The sequence below is a fragment of the Pipra filicauda genome, unplaced genomic scaffold, assembly GCF_003945595.2.
Source record: "Pipra filicauda isolate LSUMZ 115617 unplaced genomic scaffold, ASM394559v2 scaffold115_size4368891_pilon, whole genome shotgun sequence".
In the NCBI taxonomy this organism is placed as follows: Eukaryota; Metazoa; Chordata; class Aves; order Passeriformes; family Pipridae; genus Pipra; species Pipra filicauda.
In genome coordinates, this window is record NW_024103607.1 from 18,857 (window position 1) to 35,916 (window position 17,060).

At 38.8% G+C, this 17,060-nt stretch overlaps 1 protein-coding gene across 1 annotated transcript; it reads left to right on the forward strand.

Moving 5' to 3' along the window:
* The first annotated feature begins 1,742 nt into the window (after positions 1-1,742).
* On the forward strand, positions 1,743-13,114 carry LOC113986623 (sulfotransferase 1C1). The gene is made up of 9 exons (XM_039384419.1): positions 1,743-2,756; positions 7,222-7,300; positions 7,777-7,954; positions 9,615-9,752; positions 10,349-10,446; positions 10,769-10,895; positions 12,147-12,241; positions 12,446-12,626; positions 12,782-13,114. Exons 3-9 carry the CDS (start codon positions 7,798-7,800, stop codon positions 12,892-12,894), a joined length of 909 nt encoding a protein of 302 aa, XP_039240353.1. The 5' UTR covers positions 1,743-2,756; positions 7,222-7,300; positions 7,777-7,797; the 3' UTR covers positions 12,895-13,114.
* Positions 13,115-17,060: the final 3,946 nt, after the last annotated feature.

Here is a 17,060-nt window from a genome sequence, read left to right on the forward strand (position 1 = left end):
TTTAAAAATAAATACATAAAAGACTTTTAAAATGTCAACCATTAAGGATCCACCACTCTAAATTAAAGCTGGCTTCCTGGATCAAAACACGCAGGCAAGTAAGACATATAGACTTCTTTACTTCTGAAGAGTGTCAGATTTTATGTTGGTAATTAATGTTTTTCATAAAATGTTGGTGGTAATAATTTAAATTTTATACTCACCAGAAAACCTACTAATAATTTTTACAGCTTTGCTTTCCTTCACTGCACTTTGTTTAACTGAGTAAGGTCTTTTTACAACCATGCATAATGACAGACATTGCCAAGAGAGAAATTTTTATAAGCCTTATCAGTAAGAGTTTCTTGTAGTTCAAGTATTTAATATATAATGTTCTTTCTGCTACCTAATAAGAATTGTGACACAAAGACCTATGGTACTGAAAACAATGATAGAATATACATTTGAATTTTTCTTGTTTGCAGCATCTGGATTCCTTTCTTTAAGTAAAGAAGTAGTCATATAAGGATTTCCTAGAACCAAGCAGCACAAGGCTGAAGAAGTAAGATTGTTGGGCTTACAGAATTTCAGAGAGGAATTTGGTTAATGATCACAAGCTCAACATAACATGAAAATTTCTGAAGCTGCTTTCTGAAGCTTCACATCCAGAGGGATTTTCCTGTCTACAAACAGATGTTTCTAAAAACTAAACTGGAGTTATAATTTGGTTGGATAAGCAAATGGCTTCTGAACTGGGAAAGGCAGTCTTCATGCAATGAAGTCCCAGCTTGAACAGCAGATGCGCCACTTAAACAAAACTCCCTTTAATTTTCCAGATTAAAGGTCAAGACGTTTTAGTGCCTAAGGTACTACAGGGTAGCACTTGAGCATCCTGCTATACCACCACTAATGCCAAGAATTAAATTTTCCACCTCTAGGCTTCATCTGTAATGAAGAAGTGCATGTTCTTCTCAGGAAATAATTGCAAAAAATAATTGTGCAAGTCTGGTTGTGTTTTGCTCTAACCTACCTTCTTATTTTCATATAGCCTCAGAAGCAGGCTGCAGTTGGCAGTAGCCCCAAGAGATTCACATGAAATAGTAAATCCAAGGCAGTGAAGCTATTTTGTCTCAATCACATCCTTGTCTAAAGGGGTATAGAAGATGTATAGGTGTATATAGGGTCTTAAGAGAAAATGCATTTTCCCTGGCTTACAGGCATTTTGCTCTGCTGCTGAGATTCAAATACTCATTAAATGATCAAATTGGAGCCTCAGAAAGAAATGCCAGTTGAAAGAGGACAGATATGAAATTATGTCAGTTTACACAGTCCCCTTCAAAGAAGTTTTGATCACATCCTTAAAGAAGGGTCAATAAAGAGATCATGCAAATAGCCTGTTGAATAACTTCACTTAATGCAAGTGGAGGTATCCACAAGAAGCTGTGCTACAAAGCAGATGTTTGGCTTGAATGGAAATATTTTCACATCAGTTCATCAAGACAGTTGCTAAAACAACCGCCACTATTACTGTGGCATGAAGCTCGCATGTGGATCTGCCACGACCCGTGGGAAAAGGAATAGGATCGGGCACTGCAAATCAGGGTCTTGACACAGTAGAAGTCTCAGGAAGCAATGCCCAACTTTATTAGGGAAACAGTAACTTATATAGGATAGGTTTAGGGGTGGAGTCTGGGCTAGGGAGGAGCATAAGACTGGCAACTCAGCGAGGAACGTGATTGGGTAACTGGGTAAGGAGGGGAGGAGTTTGGATGTAACTGGGGAAATGGGCCAATGGTAGCTGCCTCTGCACTGCACCAAACATTAGCCAATGGCAGGCAGAGGAGCGGGAAAACAGGGTTAAGGCGGGAAAACTGTGAGGGGAAGAAGGAGACAATATGGAGGATAATTTTAAAAACAACAACTGGGGGTACACACAACCATATAACAATATAACAATAAACTGGGGAAAACTGGGGTAAAACTGTCAAGTCCAGGGAATGTCATATCCAGTATGAGAATGTCCAATCTGGTACAAAAATGTCCATTTATGGGTCATAAATCTTTCTCCAAGCTTCATATTTTTGCCACTCCGTCTCTCCTCCTCCAACATGGATCCTTAAATGCAACACATGACAACTTACTCTGTTTAGGAGAACTAGAATCTTGGATCCAGCTTTAAGAATAAGGGTCATCTGTTGATACAAAGAAATCAACACAGAGCTGTGGACAACGTGTATTATTTTTGAAGTGCATATTTTAAAAGCATTTCTTTCCTGCTGTAATTTGGCAGTTGCAGGGTGATAGGAAAGGATGGAGAAAACAAATTATATCTCAACTTAGTGGTGCTCTGAGGAAAAGGACCATAGGTACTCAGTTAGGACTTGTTCATCAATTCATGCATGCCTGAAAACTTGGACACATACCTTTCACCTGCAATCTACAGGCTCTTCAGTTACATTTGCTCTTAGTCCACTTCTGTCTTCACCTCTGGTTGCTCATCAGCATGAACTAAGTGTTGGGGCACCAGTCCCACAAAGCATCTGGCACAAATTCTGTGGTTTCCAATGGGAAGAAACAAGGACACAGCTGTGCCAAGCACCTAAAACTAAGCAGTGCTCCCAAGTTCTCTAAGGTAGACTTTTGTCACACTGATGTTCAAGTTTAAGCTTGAGAACATGAACAGCTTCTACCTCATCTCTATCGAGTAATGCTGCCTGCACTAGTATTGTCCACACTGAGCTTGCTAGTAAAGAGGAGTCTGCAGTCAACTGAATCAGGTATTGTCATGCGAATTAATGTTTTAAAGTACACTCCATCATTTATTATATACAAAGGGCATCAAGCTCTGTAAATGTTTATTAAAAAGTTCTGTTTTCCTTCTCCTGGCTCTAAACCAAATCTCATTTACAAGTGGGAACGTATTATGTTATTCTGCATAGTGAATACCTGATCTTTTATTTCTACAAAAGAATTTCCAGAAACAATGCCAAAAGCATGCGGTGCCACTGATAGGGTGACACTGCAGCACTTTATATGCATATTTTCTTGGGAAAAGTATTTAGAAAAAGCTGCAGGATTTCAATTAAACTTATTCACCTGACTATGCATGCCCACCATAACAAGATTATATATTAATATGAATGTGACCCCAACACATACAGAGCTGGTCAGAGTTATACACACTGGGGGCTCCAGCACTTCCTCTAGTAGGAAACTCTGCTGGAGCAAGGATACTTAAAGCAAAGAAATTTCTCAAGTGTGATGGTAATGGAATGTAAGTGCTTTACTGATAGAGACTGTGCTTAAATGTGTCGCTGATTTAAATCCTTAGGACTTTTCATTCCATGTTTACACTTAACATTTCCTTAGTACTTACTTTGCTATTACATAAGTATATCTGTGACAATTATCTCACCTGTACCTGGCTGCAACCCAGACATTCATTAAATAACAATCACAAGATTGGTAGTACTGTTCCTATTTTACAGATACCTGCAGGATTGTTCTCAACAGCATATGGGCTGTAACAGCCATGAGTCTATGACAGGATATTGTTTGTGATAACTCCAGATGCATCCCACAGCACAAAAACCTTTCGCTGCTTAAGGTTGCTCACCGACTCATAGTCAGGTCAAGCTTAAATCACTCACAAAGAGGTGAATGCAGCTTTAAAATTCGAGAAGCCTCAAAGTGAAACCTAGGTCTTTCCAGAGAGCCTTTTCATTTCTCCAAAGTACGCATTTTTCTGAATGAAGAATACAGGTTAGTATCTAAGGATTTCAATAGCTTTAAAATGTAATGCTAAATTCAAAATATTTTAACATCTTTTGGAATAAAGACTGTGTTTTGCCCAGCAGAGGGAGATTAGAGTTTTAAAGAAATGTAATATAAACATTAAGCATAACAAGGAAAAAAAATTCACTCAAATGTATCAGATATAGATTTTAATATAGAGTTTAATTTATAAGACATAGTATTCTATATTATCAAGACAGGTAAATATAGGCAAAATCTGATGAAAATCAGACTTATAATCATATCATAGGGCTTGATACTGATGGAGGATTTGTAACCTTCATCCCATTTCAAGCCTGATATTGTGCAAGTAACAAAACACAGCAAAGCTAAAATCAAATCAAATAATAAAATAAAATTAAATAAACACAGTGTGTTTTACATGAGGAAATACCTGCCAGCAGTTTGCACTCAGGAGAAGGTTAATGGAAACCTGGAGGAAGCTTTCTGCAGAGTGCCTGGTCTTTTTTTAAAGGAGCCCTGTAAATCATAATCCCAGACCAGAAATCCAGTCCCTGGCCCAGTGAGTTTAATTCTCATCTCCCTGCGGGTTTTGACCTCACTGTAGCTTATCTGGCAGAGTGCACTGTTCAAAGGCTACTGAGATTCACAGCTGCAATAAAAGAGTCATTCAATAAGCAGTTCTTGGGTTTTCTTTGTTCATACCAGCTGATATGCTTTTGGGATTACTGCATTATCAACATGGTTGCATAACTGAAAGGGTGGTGAATAACATTACAAACCAGCAAACGAACTGCCAGGTGCAGGTATGAGAAAAACAAATAGAACCAGCATGGGTTTAGCACAGAGAGGAAAATGGCAAATCTTCCCATGACAGAACTTGAAAGTAGAAAGAAGAAATATTAAACCTTAACCATATATTCTCTGGTGGTGTCATCCTTCAGAAGAAAAACCTGATGTCAGAGCCAGAAAAAGATCAAGTGGTTGACCAAAGACCAAGGGCATATTTCATACCACAAGACACCTTCTCAGCAATAAAAGCTAAGAGGAAGGAGAAGGAAGAAGGGGCAATCATGATATACATTTACCTTTTGGAACAACCACTATGTGTGCTGAAGCCCTGCTTCCTGGGAAGTGGTTGGATATCACCTGTTGATGAGAAGTAGAGAGTAAAATCTCCTTGGCTGATGTAGTTGCCAAGCCACTCTCCATGATATTTGAAAAGTCATGGCAGTCACGTGAAGTCCCAGGTGACTGGAAAAAAAAGAAAAATTGTACCCATCTTTAAAAAAGCATAGAAAGCAGGACCCTGGGAACTACTGACCTGTCAGCCTCACCTCTGTGCCTGGAAAGACCATGGAACAGATCCTCCTAGAAGCAATGCTAAGGCACATGGAAGACAGAGAGGTGATTCAGGACAACCAGCATAGCTTCACACAGGGCAAGTCCTGCCTGACCAAACCTAATGGCCTTCTATGATGGAGTGAATATGTCAGGGGACAAGGGAAGTGTTACAGACAATATTTATCTGGACTTCTGTAAAGCCTTTGACATAGTCCCCCACAACATCCTTCTCTCTAAATTGGAGAGAGATGGATTTGGTGGGTGGACTGTTAGATGGTAAAGAAATCGGTTGGATGGTCTGATCCAGAGGGTAGTGATCAGTGGCTCAGAATCCTGATGGACAGCAGTGGCTAGTGATCTGTACTGGGACAAGTGTTATTTAATAATCTTCATTAATGACATAGACAAAGGGATCGAGTGCACCCTCAGCAAGTTTGCAGATGGCACCAAGCTGAGTGGTACAACTGTCACACTTGAAAGACAGGATGCCATCCAGAGGGACCCAGACAGGCTCAAGAAGTGGCCCCATGAGAATCTCATGAGGTTTAACAGAACCAAGTGCAAGGTGCTGCACCTGGGCCAGGGAAACTCCCAGTATCAGTACAGGTCGGGGGATGAACAGATCAAGACCAACTCTGCCCAGAAGGATTTGGGGGTGCTGGTGGATGAGAGGCAGGAGATGAGCTGGCAATGTGCACTTGCAGCCCAGAAAACCAACTGTATTCTGGGCTGCATCAAAAGCAGTGCGGCCAGCAGATCGAGTGAGGTGAATCTGCCCCTCTGCTCTGGTGAGACCTCACCTGAAGTACTGTTTCCAGCTCTGGGGGCTCCAGGACAGGAAGGACATCAGCCCAGTGGAGCAAGTCCAGAGGAGGGCCACAAAGATGGAGAGATGGAGCACTTTTCCTGTAAGGAAAGACTGAGAGAATTGGGATTATTCAACCTGGAGAAGAGAAGGCTTTGAGGTGACCTAATTGTGGCCTTCCAGTACCTGAAGGGAGCCTACAAGAAACATGGAGAGGGTCTTCTTACAAGGGCATGTAGTGGCAGGACAAGGGGGAATGGTTTCCAACTGAAAGAGAGTAGGTTTACACTAGTTGTTAGGAAGAAATTCTTTACTGTGAGGGTAGTGAGACACTGGATAGAACAGATTGTCCAGAGAAGTTGTAAATGCCACATCCACAAGATGGAGATAATTTCCCCCTAAAAGCCCTCACAATGCTAGTAATTATGAGTGCAGTGGGCTTACATAGAGCAACTCCTATGTGGGCTGAACCCCTGCTTCCTGGGCAGTGGCTGGACATCACCTGCTGGTGGGAAGTACAGAATAAAATCTTTTGGGATTTTTTTCCTTTGCTTGTGCACATGTGACTTTTGCAATTTAGTTAGATATTAGGAAAAAAATTAATTATTCCAAGACTGTTGACAATGACAGAGATGAATTAAAATAATCTTGCTGGAGCTACTGACCAACATTTAATGTTGTTGCCAGTAATGAATCATACTTTAGATGAGAATTCAAAGTACTTTTCTTTCACAGGATTAGAAAGGATTTCACAAAAAAGGATTTCACTCCAGAAAAACTGCTCAGCTATTGGCTGCTGCTGCACTTCCTCCTTCACTCACTCTCCTCACACTGATAGGAACAATGGAATCTCCACCCACCCAAGCTTTTGTCCTACTTATACCTGAAGACCTAACTTGCTGTGTAGTTGTCCATACAGCCAAGGACTGAAGACATTTAAGCAGAAAAAATTCTCTGACAAGTTTCTTCCTTTTTTTTTTTTTTTTAAATTTCTTGATTCATTGCCCAGCCACCAATCAAACATCTTGCTTTGCTCAACTGAATCTCTGTGAAATTGCTGTGAGTATCAAGAAAATGAAAGGAAATAGTCTAGTAATGTTTGTGATTAGGATGGAAATGTCTTTTCTCTTTTCTGGCTGATATTTTTAATTGAGATTAGTTCTATAGCCTCCCCTTAAGCAGAGCTTTCCTCTGACCAGATTTGGAGCTCTCAAAGTTATGGCTAAGAAGGGGCCTCCTTAAAAGAAATTCAAAAATCAATAACTAGTTACTCTAAAACAGATTGGTTTAAGTAATTAAACCTTAACAATCTTTAGTTAATGATCTATTTATTTCAGGTTATTTATATGCAATAAACTTCAAAATACAGCAGAGAATTCCGGGAGTGAAAAGATTCAGGAACAAAAGACAGAAAAGGTCTGTAAATATTTTCGTGAGTATGAAGCACAAAGGGTGTTAGTAGGAATTTCTATTTATTTTCTCTGTGGAGGAAGGGTTGGGTCCTGTATGCTGATTTCATTGCCAAATGTTATGCTCTGCTTTCTTTTGAATCACACCTCTTTTTCTTGCCTTTCAAAGGCTTCATATCTACAGTCACAATTTTACATAAATATGTTTGGTATAGGAATAATGGCTTTTTAATTTTTTTGTATCTGAGTAAACAGAGTGATTTTTAGGGACACGGAGAACTATCAGTAATATACCAAGCATTTCTGAAAATGAGATCCAGCTTTAAGGAGTCTATATATGAATCCAGATAGGCCAAATCATGGCCAAGGAAATCAGAGGACATGGAATTCAGTCAACAAGAGAGACCTCAAGAATGGATGAGTAAATTTAGGTTTTTTTTCAGAGCAACCATGTTAATTCCAAGCCTTTCTCTATTCATGCAGTGCTCAACAGTCGTGGATAAAATGAAAGATTTGAGTCTGAAAGACACAATTACCCGAAGTGAGTTAGTTGACATGGAAGGTGTTCCCCTCACAAAACCAATGGGCATCACATGGGATCAAGTACAAAAGTTCAAAGCCAGACCTGATGATGTGTACATTGCAACCTATGCAAAAGCAGGTTGGTGCATGTAGGAAAGAGAATAGAAAAGTTTGGGATAACGTTTATTGTTGAAATTAAAAACTGTTTTTTTTCTATTGTGACTGATATTTGTATAATTCCAAACCAGACACATTTTAAAGACATGAAGCCTTGTCACCTGTGACTAGTAACTTCTGACTTCTTTGGCAGAAATAACAACAATCTGTTACTACTGAAGTACAGATGGCCAAAGTCGAATGACCTATACTTAAATGTTTCCTTTAATTGAGATTACATACATTTATATTAATGACAACAATGGAAGTTTTCCACCAATATGTAGTGATTTAACAATGCCTAGAAAAATGTCATCATTACTAAGAAGTAATAGAAACTGACTGACATGATTATGGAATGAATAATATTTGGGGAATTACTTGGTGTGTAAACAAACTGTGGTTTCTGAAAATAGATTAATTATTTTAAGGAAATAACCAAATTCACTTAATAATTTCAGCCAATAAAATTAAATACTCACCATTAATATTAGTTATCTGACATTTTATTCAGTGGCTGGCCACTATTGCTCCCCTTCATCAGACCCTTTATACTTACTACACAGAAAAACAGTGAATAACAAGCATCAATATTAACCCCACATGAATAAAAACATGTACAGTTTAGGAAATTCAGGAACAGATATGGGAACACTTGATGATCATAAAAAAATAATTACTAGAATTAACAACAATATTTAAGGATGGGTTTGTTGGGTTTTTTTTCAGTAGGGGAAAAAACACCAACCCCCCCCCACCATTAGTTTTGTAGAACCTGAAAGCTTTTAATTTACTGTCTGCATATTGAAAACAAAACCACGTTATTTTAGCCAGTCTGGATTAAAACCTCTCAGTCACTGAACTGAAAGAAAAGTTGGCAGTCCATTTGACGTTATGTCAGATTTGCCTGTGATGCACAATTCAAGCATGTCAACAGCTGAATTTCCTGCCCACATTGCTTTCCAAGTTATACCTTAGCCTGTTCTCTAGCTGACCTGCCACGGTAGCTCAGAGGAGATGTGGTTAACACAGTGATCACAGCTATAAAAGAAAAGAGGCATGAGATACACAACACTGTAACACAAGATTTTGCAGTTGCTCAGGCAGATGAAGTGTTATGTACTGATCTTCATTAAAGTGGTTCAAAAGGAAACTTTGCAAATACTGCCACTGTCTTATATTTTCAAACTGTATGAAATTTTTACTCGCTTGAAGTTCAGCTATTACATTTTTTCACTCAAATTTAGAATAAAAACAAAAGTTGAAATACCTGAATTTTTGTGAGGTATGAAAATTGGAATGAGGGAGTTTCATTTCCTCTCTGCAAATAATACAACCTCCAAATAATAGTGAGTTTATCCCAGAGCTTTTTTTCAGTACTGGTGTGGGGTTGGGGGCTATTTCTTTTGGCATGAAGAAGCCTGTTGTAAAATGGAATCCCTGAAACTCTGCTTTGGGAATTACCTTTGTATTCCTAATTAGGCATTTTTCCCCCATTATCCTCTCTTTCCACTTTGTCCACTATCTTCTCTGCTGTTCCTTCCTCCTTTAATGCAGAGTCCATCCTTCTGGCTTTCAGTTCCCTAGAAGAAGAGACTCCTGGCTATCCTGGAGAGAAATATCTAAACACTTGACATTTTCAGGTACCACATGGACACAGGAGATAGTGGATATGATTCAACAAAATGGAGATACTGAGAAATGTAGACGTGAAACGACTTACAAGCGCCACCCTTTCCTTGAGTGGTTTGTTGCAGAGCCTCCATCTGAACGTTACTCAGGTGAATATTATATAAATAGGTTTGTATTTTAGACAAAATGAAACAAAACAAGCACTTGGTGCTGATGTGGTAAGTTTCCTGAGAAAGACCCCACTTACTTTGCTACTGAACTATATTCATAGCTACTGAAAATCCAGTCGTTCCCCTAGTTTCTTTTTACATGCGATCCAGAAAGTCTAGTCAGCCAGTCATATTCCTGTATTCTAGAAAGGAGCAAAAATTTCTTACCTTTACAAGTGGGAGGAGATCACTAAATATTGCAAAGGAAAAGCTTTGGTTGGGTAAATATAAATCAGTATTCATCACTATCCCTTAGAATGCACGAGTCAGATGTGGGCCCAAGAAAGCAAGAAGAAGATATGAACCAGTATTTCCCCTTTTAACTTGAATATATAGGCAAAAACTTCCCTAGAAACACTGAAGATGCTTATGTAATGTTGCTTATGTTACACTGTTATGTAACTGCTTTGGAGATGAATGATTGGTTTAAGATGTACTGCTAAAAATCATGGTCAAAATCACATGTATGAGAATAACAAAGAATTGCTAGTGCAATTGAGAGAACAACTCATATCTCATAATTAAATATCCCACAGGTGTAGAGTTAGCTAATGCCATGCCATCTCCAAGAACAATAAAAATTCATCTGCCTGTGCAGCTGGTGCCTCCCTCCATCTGGGAACAAAACTGTAAGGTAAGGCTGAGGAGGTTGGACTCAACTCTACTTCATGGGCAAAGAAAGTGACATAAACTAGGACAGAATACATTTTCCAGAGTGTCCACAAAACCTAAATGTCCCCACAGATATTTTCCCTTTAATGTGCAAAGTCCGTGAAAATCTAAAGAAGTCATGACTAAGTTACCTGAGCTGGATTTTAGAAAATGCCAGCTTCAAAGCAATATCTCCTAAAACACTGTCATCAGGGTCCAAGACAAAACTTTAGGATATGCTCAATATCTATATAATCATGTGCAAGTTAATTTTTTTTTCTCTCTCTCTTTTCAAATCAATAAAGATAATCTATGTGGCAAGAAATGCAAAAGACAATATGGTGTCATACTACCACTTCCACAGAATGAACAAGGCTATGCCTGAGCCAGGAACCTGGGAGGAGTTTGTGGAGAAATTCATGTCTGGACAAGGTGATGAACTGAAATCAGTTATATAAGTGATTTTGTTCATTTTAGAAATGCATTGTAATGATTTATTTATTTCAGCTATTGATATCTAGTGCTGATTTCACTCTGTGGAATGATAACTACTGAAGATGTTTCAGTCATAATTTATCTTCATTCACAGGTTTTTATTAGTACCTAAAGGATTATTAAATCTATCTTTACACTCCCATTTGGGGAAAAAAACACCCAACCACTACTCTTTATTCTGTGATCTTTCAGAAACCTATATGATGATTTTCAGTCTTAATCTCTTCTCTCTGACTTTAAAACAAGCCAGCTGAAAAGGAACAGCGGTTTAATTGGGTTTATTCTAAAACGATATACAAGAAACTAAGGGTTAATTTTGTTAGAAATGTGCAGTGGGAATTTTAGATACAGAAGTATTTTTACATAAATTAATCTATCTAAAAATAGGGCATATGAAAAAAAGACAGTTATCTTACTAAGGGCAAGCAACCCCAGAAGCTGATTCTTCCTTTTCTAAAAGAGATGCCCATATCACAGAATATCCAAGAATGGTCAGGTGAGTGGCAGTTTACAGTTTGGGTCATTAAAACTTCCTTAGGTCCTTAATATTTTTGCCACCATGTAGGCCTAGAAATAACACTGGACTAGCATGAGAGTTTCATGTCTAAACACAAACACCTTGTGTCTGGTGTTTGACCAGCTCAGCTTGAGAGCCATTTGTCCCAGTGCAGACATCTAGAAGACTGATTAGCTACCTCTGTCCTAGCTGATCATCTTGATACTTGCTGGAGAGAAACAGGTACTTCTGATAGAATACCAAATATTTAAACCAGTTAGAATCACAGAATAATACAAGCTGGAAGGCACTTTCAGTGTCCATCTGGTCCAAACCCTTGCTCAAAGCAGGGCCAGTCAAGACCAGCCTTGTCCAGCTGATGAGATGAATCACTGGAAATGTCCATTTCTTTCCACTGACTGCAAAGAAAGCCTGGATTTTTCATTCAGGAGTAAGAATCTGCATTTGTTGCCCTCTAAAGTTACACATGGATCCTGCTCTGAGCATCCATACACTAGAGGGATTAATAGCACAAATGCTGTGATAAGCACAGAGCACAGTAGTCATGGCCACAGTAATTTAAAACCAGATGGTAAATCCCCAGGCATTGGTCATAAGGGAACCATGAATGCCACATGTGTTAAAGACAGTTAGGGCATTTATAGCTGCTGTTAATGTTACTTCTTTTTCAGTGCTCTGGGGTTCCTGGTATGACCACGTAAAAGGATGGTGGAAGGCCAAAGATAAGCACCGTATTCTCTACCTCTTCTATGAAGATATGAAGGAGGTAAAAGGCATGTTTATAGAGCTCTGAAATCCAGAAGTCTAGTAGATACTGCCTACAAGATAGTTTTGTATTATAATGACAGCTGTATCAGTAAACCTTATGACGACCTGATCTTTTCAGTCTGAGAATTGCAGCTTTAACACTATGTTTGACTTCTTTTCTTTTCCTGGCTCTATATCTTATCCCACGTCATTGTCTCTGCAGAATCCAAAGCGAGAAATTCAGAAGATTGCGAAGTTTCTGGAGAAGGACTTGAGTCAGGAGGTTCTAAACAAGATAGTCCATAATACCTCATTTGAGGTAATGAAGGAAAATCCCATGACAAACTACACTAAAGATTTTCAGGGAATAATGGATCACTCCATTTCCCCGTTCATGAGAAAAGGTACTGAGGTTTGTTACTTAAATAAACTCTTTTTGGTTTTCATTCTGTTTTGAAATAAACCTTGAAGTACAAGTATCTAGTGAATTGTGGATAATTGGCTTCAGGAAATGCTGGTAAACTAATCATTTTTCTTTTTTTGCTTTGCTGTTTCTTAGGGGTTGTTGCAGACTGGAAGAATCATTTCACTGTGGCACAGAATGAGAAATTTGATGAAGATTATAAGAGGAAAATGTCTGATACCTCTCTTGTTTTTCGCATGGAATTGTGATTATTTGCAATGGGAATTAATGATCTTCAGCCTTTTCCATGTTATATATTTTGCCTTCACAAAATGCCAGCGTCCCTAGGATTTCCATCTCTGTTCACACTCCACTGATTATGCTAAAGTTTAAGTCTCCCTGAAAAAAATAATTCCACTGGATACTTCTTATTCATTCCTCCGACAGTAACTTTCAGCATTAATAAAAATATTTCACACATGCTTTGAACTTCTGTCTTTGTAAAACTGCAGCTGAAATTGCTGGCATTTTCAAATCAAACTCTAACAGAAACTAGGAACCAATAGGAAAAAAGGGTGTTAAAAGAGTGCACCAGATTGTACAAACATTAATCAACAAATAACAACAAACAAATTTAAAGGTGATCACTTATAAAGAGGGCAACAGAACAGCATAAAGTAGAATAAATTTCCTTTTCTCTCATTTTAAGGTGGACATCATAAATGCTGTTGAGATGAAAGCAACATCTCCAAAAAACAGCGAACACCCCTTACTTCCTTTGATCAAATTGGCTAAAGGGCTAATTGGCTAATAGAGGCATTTATTTACAATCCAGCTGTAGAGACAGCAGCCCTTACTGCATTAAGAGAAGAGGCTTTTCTCACATTTGCCTTCTTAACTGGATATCATATTCTTCTGCTAACATTCAGAGAAATTCTGAAGTTGGTACAAACCAGGTCAAGAGTCAGTGCTGCATATAACATCTCCATCTTCACTGTTGTATCACATTATTTCCTCCTCCTTTACTCCACTCTTAATCAAATATATAAACATCCCATTGAGGGCTCTTAGTTGCAATAGGACCTGATTGATATTAGGAAATAAAAACCAGTTCTCTTTAGCATTAGTACCACCACTATATACATGCTTTGAGCTTGTGCAAAATTAACTAAAGCAGTTCATAACCCAGTTAATTATAAACAACTGGTACCAATCCACTTTTGGTTTTAAAGTGCCACCATTGAGTTTGGCACATAAGAAAGGCCCCAAACAGTTCCTGCTTAACTGGGTTTGCACTCTGAATGTCAGAGGGAACACAATGTAGACTACAGAATCTGAAGGAAAATATTCTCTTAGTCTCATTTAATCTAGTTTAGTCTAGTTTAACACAAAAAATGCTTGCTGGGGATATTTTCTCTTTGGCCCATGTCAACATGCACAATCCATTTCAGGCAACCTACTTAATCCAAATATCTAAAATAAATGCAGTCCTCTAAAGGGCAACAATAATCTTGCATCAAGTTTGAGAACAAACGAAAGGCTTCATGTTAAATGTGGAAGTTACATTGGCAGTTCCCTCCTCACTGAGTTTCCCCCAAAAATGAAGGAATCACTGAAACCAGAAACACGCATTTAATACATTAGCACAAATTTTACTTCTTTTTTTTTAAAGCCTTTAGGTCAACAGATTCCTGCTCACAAACAAAGGATGTCTCTTTAAAATGACTACATGAGAAAAAAATTACCTGTCAGAGGCACTGCTGTTCATCACAGCAAGGCTAAATACCAGCCTGAGAAGCTTTCTGCTACTTGTTTGTTTTTTGTTTATGATTAACTTGATTTACTATCTCACTATTGCCAGTATGACGAAAAGGCGTTGCCTGCTCTCTTAGATATATCCATTCTCCTGGATTGCTCTATGAAACCACGAGTCAGCACACTTTGTAAATCTAATCCTCATTCAGTGCCACAAGAGATATCAGTAAATGGAAAACATGCTTAACTCAGTATCTTGGTGACATTTTATGAGCAGTTCTGTACAAAAGGTCACACAGAAGACATATTTGTTCCTCCCTTAAAATTTCTGAATCTATCAGAAGTGCAAAATGCTGACAGCAGCTGAAGCCTGATCTGAAAGGGAGCCGCGCAGCCACCACAAGGGTAGAGGTACCATATAATAAGGGCTTTGTATCACATTGGAAAGTCACCTTTGCTCCCTCACTTGCTTAGGTGACTCTTGACCCAGCTGCAATTCAGCTTCTATGAACAATAGATAAAAAGTAACACAGGTCAGAGTGCAGTCCTAGAATAAAAAAGGGGGGAAACAAACACTTGATGTGTGGCTACATGAAAACTGGCTTTTCTTATGGTATTAATATTCTCCTTCTATATATTCAAAGACAGAAATGTTAACCTTCTTGACAAAATATAGCTGGCAGGGGGATAGAAAAGTGGGGTGTTTCTGCTTTTTATGCCGTCTCAAGCCACCACAGCTGATAGAGATCAACTTAAGGGTTCAGCCATGAGTTGCAAAATGTTCTTAATTGTATCAGTGTAAAACTACAGGGAATAGTGAATTGTTACCAGGGAAAATTATTTGATCTGTAGTTACCAGGAAAATTTGGAAAAGAGATTAATGGGCTGTATGCATCCCCCAAATGGGCCTAGAGACTATTGCAGTTTGGTGTCTATTTTGACAGTATGTCAATAGGGATGTGCACACGCTTCTGGGCAGATGACTGGAGGGTGCCCTCACCTAGAGTGCCTTTAACTTCCATATGTTTAGGTCTGTCAGTTGTTATGTACAGAAGAGCTTTAAATTATGTGTTGGTATATGGAGATTGTTTACTAATACCAACAAAAGTTGGTAAGAGATTTAATGTACTTTTACATAAGATACTGTAAATCAATCAAGATATTGTAAACCTTCAGAAGGAGATTTCAGGTGTTCAGTCAAATTACTTGAAATCAATTAAACTATTGTCAAGCTTCTGGTGCAAACAAAGGACTGTGGAGATAGAACTCTGTACAGAACTATATTAGACCTGAATATACATCTACGCTTTATATTCATCCAGTTACCTAGATGTACAATTTTACTAACCTTCTCAGGTGCAACAGTTTAGCTAATGCAATCCCTCAGCAACTTCTTCAATGCTGCTTGTGTTTTCTTTTATAAGAGAGTGTACATGCAGTGTTTTGATAGTGGAGAAACTTTGTTATTCATCTCTAAAAAAAAGTCTCAAAATCAGTGCTAATTAATACATGTTAACTGTTCAAATGGTTCTGTTTTGTAGGCCTGCATGAACAACTACCAAAACAAATCCTCCCCCAGGAATGACTGAAGATTCCTGCTTTGATACAGACTGTTTAACAGGGACTGTTGTATTATTCCTAGAGTAGTCGTGACCAGCCTTTAGCTTGTCTGTCAACTGCAAGTGGGGGAGCTGTTTTACTTTCACAGGGAAAGCAACCATTTGCGAAACAGAACGGAAGAAGCACCAAGCTTCAAAAAATTAAAGAAAGAAACGAGCTGCCACACACCCGCCAAGGTAAGCGCTATGTGCTCACCATGGTGGAAGCAACCACTGGATGGTTAGAGACTTTTCCGGTGTCTCACACAACTGCCCGAAACACCATTCTGGGTCTTGAAAAGCAAGTACTCTGGCAACACAGCACCCCAGAGCTAATTGAGTCAGACAATGGGACTCATTTCAAAAACAGTTTAGTTACTACTTGGGAAAGGGAACATGGCATTGAGTGGGTATATCACATCCCATATCATGCACCAGCTGCTGGAAAAGTTGAACGGTGTAATGGATTGCTGAAAACTACTTTGAAGGTATTGGGTGGGGGAACTTTCAAAAACTGGGATCAGCACCTAGCAAAGGTTACATGGCTAGTCAAGACTAAAGGCTCCGTCAATTGAGCTGGCCCTGCCCAATCAGAGTCCCTTCATACTGTGGATGGAGACAAAGTCCCAGTAACTCATTTGAGAGGTATGTTAGGTAAAGCAGTTTGGGTTAACCCTCCCTCGAGCAAAGGCAAACACATTTGTGGGATTGTCTTTGCTCAAGGACCAGGATATATCTGGTGGATAATGAGAGAAGATGGAGAAACCCAGTGTGTACCTCAAGGAGATTTAACCTTGGGGAAAAACTAATTCGTATTCTGAGTTGTATGTTGCAGGAAATGAGTAACCAGACGAGGAAGACCCGAACTAAGCTGAAGGGAGCTGTTTTATCTTCCTAGTTAGCATTCAAAGACAGAGGGACACTGCTTTCCTTTCCACTAATTTAACTGTAGATAATCTGCTTCATCCTTGGATTGAAAGTCACTGTTTGTCCAGTTAGGAAAACAGACCGTGTACAGGAAAAAGCTTTTATTTAATTTGTCCTATCTGTACAGGATATGGCTATATACCCTATAACGTATA